Below are 9,293 nucleotides of genomic sequence, written 5' to 3'. Positions count from 1 at the left end.
TTGGCGGCGGATCCGGCTCCGGGCATGATCCCCACTCCCTCTCTAACTCCCCAAAGTACCCCTGGTCCGGTCTGGCCCTGCTGACCGGAGCTGGACTGCACACTGGTGGAGCGGATTGCTCTAGCTCCGGCGTGAAGCAGCTGACCCGTGCCGAACCAGGCACCGGTGGCACAGGCACGGGCTGTGCCGGACTGACGACGCACACCACTGGCTTGGTGTGGGGAGCAGGAACGGGCCGAGCCGGGCTGACGAAACGCACCCCTGACTTGGTGCGGGGAGCAGGAGCGGGCCGGACCAGGCTGACGAAGCGCACCACTGACTTGGTGTGGGGAGCAGGAACGGGCCGAGCCGGGCTGACGAAATGCACCCCTGACTTGGTGCGGGGAGCAGGAGCGGGCCGGACCGGGCTGACGAAGCGCACCACTGACTTGGTGCGGGGAGCAGGAACGGGCCGAGCCGGGCTGACGAAGCGCACCATTGACTTGGTGCGGGGAGCAGGAGCGGGCCGAGCTGGGCTGACGAAACGCACCATTGGCTTGGTGCGGGGAGCAGGAACAGGCCGGGCCGGGCTGGCGACATGCACCATTGGCTTGGTGCGGGGAGCAGGGACGGGCCGGGCCGGGCTGGCGACGCGCACCATTGGCTTGGTGCGGGGAGCAGGAACAGGCCGGACCGGGCTGACGACGCGCACCATTGGCTTGGTGCGGGGAGCAGGGACGGGCCGAACCGGGCTGGCGACGCACACCACAGGCTTGGTGCGAGGGACAAGAACAGGCCGGACCGTACTGGGGACACACACCACTGGCCCTACGCAGGGATCAGGAACGGGCCGGACCGGACTGGTAACACACCCCAGTACCTCTCGCCGTGCCTCTACACTTTCCTCCCCTTTTGTGACCAGTGGCCCCCGTAACCTGGCGGCCTCCTCTACTAACCGCTCCATCGCGGCCCCCTGCTGCCCCGTCGTCCACGGCGTGAGCCCCCCCCCCCTAAAAATGTTCTGGGCGTCTCTCCTACCCGTAGACCAGGTCTCCATGTCCCTCGCCAGACTTTCGCCCTTCTGCTTCCAAGTCCAGCCCTTCTCTTCCTCACCCGGCTTGACCCAGTCGAGGAGGCGAAGGAGATCTGCTAGAGATCTCCCTGGCGATGGCTCCTGGACACGCTGCTTGGTCCAGTCTTGGTGGTTTCTTCTGTCACGATCGTCGGGAACAGAGGAGGACCAAGGCGCAGCGTGGAATGCGAACATATTTATTTATAGATGATCACACGAACAAAACGAAAACGTGACGTCCCTGGTTACATTCACAAACCAACACGGAACAAGAAACCACACCAAATGAATGCCTAACGGCTACTTAAGTATGGCTCCCAATCAGAGACAACGAGCTACAGCCGTCTCTAATTGGGAGCCACCCTGGCCAACATAGAAATACAACAACTAGAACAAACACAAATGAAAACTCACACCCTGGCTCAACATACTAGAGTCCCCAGAGCCAGGGCGTGACAATATGTGGAGAAATCACTTTGCAAACCTCTACAGCAATATAACAAAGAGCCCAGAACAACAAGCGATACAAGAAAAATTACAAATCCTTGAATCAGAATCCTGTGGATACCTCAATTACAGAACAATAATTATTAGACAGACTTTGCACTCTCCAACCCAAAAAGGCCTGTGGTGCTGATGGTATTTTAAATGAAATGATCAAATATACAGACCACAAATTCAAATTGGCTATACTCAAACTTCAACATTATCCTAACTGCATGTATTTTCCCCGATATTTGGAACCAAGGATTGATCACACCAATCTATAAAAATGGAGACAAATTTGACCCAAATAATTACAGAGGAATTTGCGTTAACAGCAACTTGGGGAAAATTATCTGCAGTATCATAAATAGCAGACTGCATCATTTCCTTGATGAACACAACGTCCTAAGCAGAAGCCAGATTGGATTTGTTAAAAAATATTGTTCAACAGACTACATTTACACCCTCCACACTCTAATTGACAAACAAGTAAACCAAAACAAAGGCAAAATCTACTTGTGTTTTGTAGACTTCAAGAAAGCATTTGATTCAATTTGGCACAAAGGTCTTTTTTATAAACTAATAGAAAGTGGCAAAAACATTAGAAGAATCGGCAGCACATGGTCTCACCCTACACAGCACTGAAATCAAGTGTCTGCTATACGCATATGACCTGGTGCTACTGTCTCCCACTAAGGAGGGGTTACAGCAGCATCTAGATCATCTGCACACGTTAATCTAAAAAAACAGAATATAATGATATTCCAAAAAAGGTCCGGAAATCAGGATGACAAATATAAATTCTATTTGGACACAGTTCTATTAGAACACACCAAAAAACGACACGTATCTAGGACTAAATATCAGCAACACAGGTAGCTTTCACATGGCTGTGAATGAGCTGAGCGACAAAGCAAGAAGTGCATTCTATGCCATTAAAAGGAATATTAAAATCGAAATTCCAATTAGAATCTGGCTCAAAATGTTCCAATCAGTCATAGAACCAATTGCTCTATATTGCAGCGAAGTATGGGGTCCGCTCTCTAATAATGAATTTACCAAATGGGACAAACATCCAATCGGAATAACGCATGTAGAGCAGAATTGGGCCAATACCCCCTCCTTATTCGAATAGAAAAAATACCCATCAAATTTTACAACAATCTAAAAACATGTGACCCCAAAACATTACATCACACAGCTCTACTATGTCAAGAGATGAAACAAGAGAATAGTCTCAGCCAGCTGGTTCTGAGGCTCAGTTCACTAACCCAAACCAACCTCATAGAGCCTCAGGACAGCACTCAGAAAATCTGGCCCAACCAAATCATCACAAAGCAAAAATTTAAATATATCACCTATTGGAAAGACACCACAAAAAATGAAAGTAAACTTCAATGCTATTTGGCTCTAAACAGACAGTACATGGTGGTAGACTATCTGACCACTGTGACTGATAGAAAATTGAGGAAAACAATGACTAGGTACAGACTCAGTGAGCACAGTCTGGCTATAGAGACCGGCCGTCACAGGCAAACCTGGCTGCCCAGAGAGGACAGGCTGTGCTCACTCTGCCCCCGGGGAGAGGTAGAGACAGAGCTGCATTTCCTATTACACTGTGATAAATACTCAGACCTAAGAGAATCTTTATTTCCCAAAATTATCATTCAGTACAAATAATTTGAAACAATAAAAGATGAAGAAAAAATAAAATATTTATTGGGTGAAAAGCCAAATATGAGTCCTCCTGCCACAACCTGAGGGACAGCCAGTGAAAAGTGTAATGTAATGTCAATAATATTTCCTGTTTTGTTTTGGCTTTCATACCATGTCATGTGTCTTCTCTGTCATGTTGAGACTGGTCTACTACTATTGCTTTAATGTATTTTTATTCTCATTAATATTGTTGTTGTAGTTGCTGTTAATGGTAATCCCATTTCCACTACTACTATTATTATTGCTGTTGGTCCCACCATTTTTGTTATATGTATACTTTGACAATTTATCTTGCCATGCTGAGAGAGAGAGAGAGAGAGAGAGAGAGAGAGAGAGAGAGAGAGAGAGAGAGAGAGAGAGAGAGAGAGAGAGAGAGAGAGAGAGAGAGAGAGAGAGAGAGAGAGAGAGAGAGAGAGAGAGAGAGAGAGAGAGAGAGAGAGAGAGAGAGAGAGAGAGAGAGAGAGAGAGAGAGAGAGAGAGAGAGAGAGAGAGAGAGAGAGAGAGAGAGAGAGAGAGAGAGAGCGCGCTGCAGGTCTAGTTTCCTTGTGTCCGGATCCAGTCATAACCGCAGTTAATAACAATAATTATTTACACAGCATATGTTAATATCTACTATACTAATGTTATACTGTACTGATACTTGTACTGCTACAGGTTTATAACATATGTCTGAACTGTAAAAGAAGGCAGTGTTACTTTAACTGCTGTCCATGGTGCTGAGAGTGTGGCCTTGAATATGGTTATGAAACCCATGTTACTTCATCCTCAGAATACCGGATGTTTTTTCAAATGCTTTTATCTAATACTTTAAACCACGGTTTTCTAAGGCTATAGGCAGTGCCTACAGGCAGTTGCAATATGTCAGATTTCACATAATATTACCAGGAGCTGCAGTTCGGTTCTGTGTAGTCTGTCAAAGGCTTCTATTGTCCAACTAATTGTCAGTTGACATTTCTCTTCCTGATTGTTATAGACATCAAATCAGTGGCGTGATAAGACTGGAAGGTATTCTTTTCCGTATTACCTCCTCATCATGAATATGAATGCAATGCAAACGACTAATTTCACAAAGATAACAGTGAACAGCTCTGTGTGTAGTGACAAAATAATTATTTGAGGGAAAAGCAATCATTTAAATTGCAAACCCCTCAGAGGTGTGTGGGGCTTTATTGAATTGCACATTTCTATTGCTAGCTCATTTGGCCACATAATAATGGAAACAATGAATTAGGAGATTAGGTACCTGCCGCATATTGACGATTCATAATGTGCAGGAATCCACTCATCATACAGAGCATTCAAAGCACTGATTATTAGGAGAGGAACAAGGAAAGAACACAAAGCTAATCAGCCCATGTTTTGAGAGAGGGAGAGAGGGGCCTGTGTTGTATTAAAACTGTGTTGTGACTGTGTTCTAGAGAGTGTAACACAGATGCTGCCTGCTGTACCTCCTAGATAGAGGAGAGAGAGAAAGTCCTCCTTGGAGAAGCTGTGTGGTGTGTAGCTCCGCGTGCCCCAGTGAATTGCTGTGACCTAGAGCGATTCTTGAACAAATAAGATTGCCTTTGTGTGTGCATTATTTTCTGTTGACATTTGCTAAGCGCTGGCCAGGGCTGCTGCTGGCCGTGGGAGATAGATAGAGGAGGGTCTATAATGTGTCTGTATCAGCCCAGGCTCTTTAATGTTACCTTGAAGAAAGAGAGAGAGAGAGAGAGAGAGAGTGTAAAGGTTATTTTACTTTTTCACACCAACAAAAATATTTCGGAGAGGAGAGACAGCCGACTGAAGGTGCCCTCCCTCCCTCACACAGATTTTCATTTATGTATCTGTTAGATCTCATCTTTATTAATGCCTCAATGCAATTTGACCTGGAGTGAAAGCACAAAGGCTATAATGTATATTTTTACAGGAAATGTATTCTATATTAATGTTTGAGAGGGGTTGTACATTCAAATAGGTCAGAAATGTGAGTATTATGTATTCTGCACATTTTGACGTGTGTGTGAGTGTATGCTTCTGTTTTTCAACACCAAACCCACCATTGGTGTGCTTGACCAAATAGCTCTATTTTCATGTCATCTGACCATAGCACCGCCTGGAGTTTGATAAATGGCATTGGCACTTGGATTGGAACCGGTGCTATGGTCAGATGACATGAAAATAGAGCTCATTGACCACGCACACCAGTGGTGGGTTTGGCGTTGAAAAACAGAAGCAAATGTAGAAAAGTACCTAATATGGTGGTGGATCTTTGATGTTATGGGGCTATTTTGCTTCCACTGGTCCTGGGGCCCTTGTTAAGGTCAACAGCATCATAAACTTTACCAAGTACCAGGATATTTTAGCCAAAAATCTGGTTACCTTTGCCAGGAGAATGACACTTGGCTGCAAGTGGATCTTCCAGCAAGACAATAACCCCAACATCCACAAATAAATTGTTAATTGATCACAAAATCAACATTTTGCAATGGCCATCTCAGTCTCCGGACTTGAACCCCTTTGAAAACCTGTGGTTTGAATTGAATCTGTATGGAGGAATGGTCTAAGATCCCTCCCAATGTGTTCTCCAATCTCATAAAACATTTTAGAAAAAGGCTCAGTGTCGTTATCCTCGCAAGGTTAAGGTGCTAGAGTATTGAAAACGGGTGCCAATCATTTTTACCCCTATCTTTTTTATTTATTTATTTTACTTGTCAAACACAATCTCTTTCTCTGAGTAATAGTATTAGCATAAATTAACACAATTCACAAATGTTTTTAGCATACAATATAGCTCAGTATTTGTATTATTTATTTTATACAGTCTTTTTTGCTCATCTTTATCAAGGGTGGTAATAATTATGGACCCCACCATATGTGTTTGTGTGGATGCGTGCCTGTGTGTGTGTGGCTCTACATCTCTCCAAGACTCCTCAGTAGCCCCTCCTCCAGTATTAATCATTGAGCTCCAGATTACAACCATGATGCAAGCTAATATCTCTAGAGCCTTTCAGCTCTTTGCATTGTGTGTGTGCGCTTCCCTCTGCCCCATTCATTGTGCTCTGTCTCCAGCTATTCTTGGGGCTGAGATACACTGCCGCAATATCCGTTATGCTATGGGCTAAAGCATAATTTATTGTCAAATAAAAAAAATGGGTCAACAGTGATGTCAGCTGATGATCAACCACCCAGGTTTAATAAAACATCTTGCTGTGGAGCGTCTGTGTGATTGTATGTGTGCATTGCGTGTGTGTGTGTGCACGTTGCGAGTGTGCATGCACTGCGTGTGTGTGTGTTCATGGCGGTGGTGGCCGTCTACCTGGCTACAGCCCCTCTATAACTGCCCTGCTGTCAGAGTGATAAGTGGTATTAATGGCAGACCGGTGCACTCTGCTCTGCACTGAGCTCAGGGAATTGCAAGTTGGGATTATTATATGTGTCTAGCTGGAGTGGAGAGGAGGGTTTCTCTCTCTTCTCTCTCTCTTGTTCATCTCACTCTTTTTTCTCTTTTTTGACTTTCGTTTTTTCTCTCGTTCTTCTTTCTCTTTTTTTTTTACCTCTTCCTTTCTGTCTTGTTCTCTTTTTTTCATTCTCACTGTTATTATTATTATACCTTCAACCACTTTCTCTCTTTTTCTCTATTTGTCTCTCTCTCTCTCTCTCTCTCTCTCTCTCTCTCTCTCTCTCTCTCTCTCTCTCTCTCTCCCTCTCTCCCTGTCTCCCTGCCTAATCATCTTGAGACTCCCTTCATTCTTTCATTACTCACACCTCTAACAGCTCGCTAACAACAACTTTTTTCTCATCCTGTTTTGTAGGTGCCTGAAATGTGCAGATGCCCCGTGTCAGAAAAGTTGCCCTACCAACCTGGACATCAAGTCATTCATTACCAGTATTGCCAACAGGGTAACCGTTCACTTCCTTTCTATTCTAAATGACACAAATGATTCATATGAAAGCTTTGATATGCCAAATTGTTTGTCAATTTATAAGTGTCTTATCATTACTATTTTGACTAAAACATTTGTAATATCACTTAGAAAATCACAATATAACACAAAAGACAGAAGACAGTCCAGTATCTCTTTAGGACCATGTCTGCAGGATGTTGCCAGTAAAGCTGTGATTGGTGAAGACATGGGCTTGGTATTTGATTGGTTGATATGGGCTTGGGATAATTCGATCCCCCCAGCCCAGTAGCAGCCAGCTGTATTCAGAGAGAGAGAGAGCCCCAGCCCTGCTCTGAGCTCAGAGAGGAACAGCTCTAATTGATGTCTTCTGCCAGGGTAAAAGCAGTACATGGTATAAAAATAGCCCTTTATGTTGCTTCCATCCATATGATCAAGGCCAGACACACACACACACAGCCTCACACTAGCGTGCCAAATTGCTATTTAATGATGCTCTGTAAACAAACCTGCATAATGCATGCTGTGTCTGATAAGAAATGTTGTTTACAGTGAAGTTATATGATTTTGTGAATGGGATAAACATTATAAAACAGATAAAATCAGTCATTTCAGTGTCCGTGTAGATGAAAGTGGTGAAATAAACAGTTGGGCTACCACAATGTTGTTATAGAGGGAAACAAATATGAAAGGGTTTTTAATCTAGGACTCCTCCTGTTGTTTCATTATCTAATGTATACCTTAGCCTAGCTAATATTATATGTGTGGGCAACATTATTTGCATGGCATAATGAAACCTAAAGCGGGCATAATCATATTAATAGGTGCATACTGCTATTTTTACATTTATGGTATTGTTTGTTGTTGGAAAACCCAAACGGCCGGAGGGATTTGAACCAATATTGGCTCCTTGCCTATACTTTTACGTCTATGACTGTTAATTTTCAATGCTAGGGAACTTTATAGGGCTATTGAGGCTTTTACATTTGATTTAAGCAGGAAACTCATGATCATTCAGATATGAAAGATTTTCATTATCATATTTTAACAAATAAAGGTGATCATCAGGTTTACACAGAGCAGTAAGCTTAAATCTTGAATATTTACTGCAATACAACAGTGTCCTCGATTTTGATTGACTCACTTCATAATGGAGTTATGCTGTCTTTAAGGAAATTCATTTAGACTAAGTAGCGTTTCCTATATTCTTCTTGCCAGTGAAATTACATAAATGATATAGTGTTATAGAACTGTTATGAGGTCTATCAAGTCTTTTGCCATTCCAAATGAGAATTATTCTTACATTTCTGTTATTCTTTAGTTTCTAAAATACTATTATTCTTCAGTTTCTATAGAAACTACAATATATATACAGTGGGGAGAACAAGTATTTGATACACTGCCGATTTTGCAGGTTTTCCTACTTACAAAGCATGTAGAGGTCTGTCATTTTTATCATAGGTACACTTCAATCACATTGTATGATTTTTAAGTAATTAATTTGCATTTTATTGCATGACATAAGTATTTGATACATCAGAAAAGCATAACTTAATATTTGGTACAGAAACCTTTGTTTGCAATTACAGAGATCATACGTTTCCTGTAGGTCTTGACCAGGTTTGCACACACTGCAGCAGGGATTTTGGCCCACTCCTCCATACAGACCTTCTCCAGATCCTTCAGGTTTCGGGGCTGTCGCTGGGCAATACGGACTTTCAGCTCCCTCCAAAGATTTTCTATTGGGTTCAGGTCTGGAGACTGGCTAGGCCACTCCAGGACCTTGAGATGCTTCTTAAGGAGCCACTCCTTAGTTGCCCTGGCTGTGTGTTTCGGGTCGTTGTCATGCTGGAAGACCCAGCCACGACCCATCTTCAATGCTCTTACTGAGGGAAGGAGGTTGTTGGCCAAGATCTCGCGATACATGGACCCATCCATCCTCCCCTCAATACGGTGCAGTCGTCCTGTCCCCTTTGCAGAAAAGCATCCCCAAAGAATGATGTTTCCACCTCCATGCTTCACGGTTGGGATGGTGTTCTTGGGGTTGTACTCATCCTTCTTCTTCCTCCAAACACGGCGAGTGGAGTTTAGACCAAAAAACTCAATTTTTGTCTCATCAGACCACATGACCTTCTCCCATTCCTCCTCTGGATCAT

The 9,293-nt window shown here is 43.6% G+C and overlaps 1 protein-coding gene across 1 annotated transcript in view; it reads left to right on the top strand.

The window, feature by feature from the left end:
- Positions 1–9,293, top strand: part of LOC311109165 (dihydropyrimidine dehydrogenase [NADP(+)]-like) — a 92,786-nt gene that overhangs the window by 64,190 nt on the left and 19,303 nt on the right. Inside the window, exon 4 of the mRNA XM_084151992.1 lies at positions 7,048–7,135. Coding sequence (XP_084008118.1) covers positions 7,048–7,135 — 88 coding nt within the window. The remainder of the gene's footprint in view (positions 1–7,047; positions 7,136–9,293) is intronic.

Source organism: Coregonus lavaretus (genome assembly GCF_964263955.1).
Source record: "Coregonus lavaretus genome assembly, chromosome: 34".
Taxonomy (NCBI): domain Eukaryota; kingdom Metazoa; phylum Chordata; class Actinopteri; order Salmoniformes; family Salmonidae; genus Coregonus; species Coregonus lavaretus.
The sequence above is the reverse complement of the archived record's forward strand: the minus strand, read 5'-3'. Positions and strand labels throughout refer to the sequence as shown.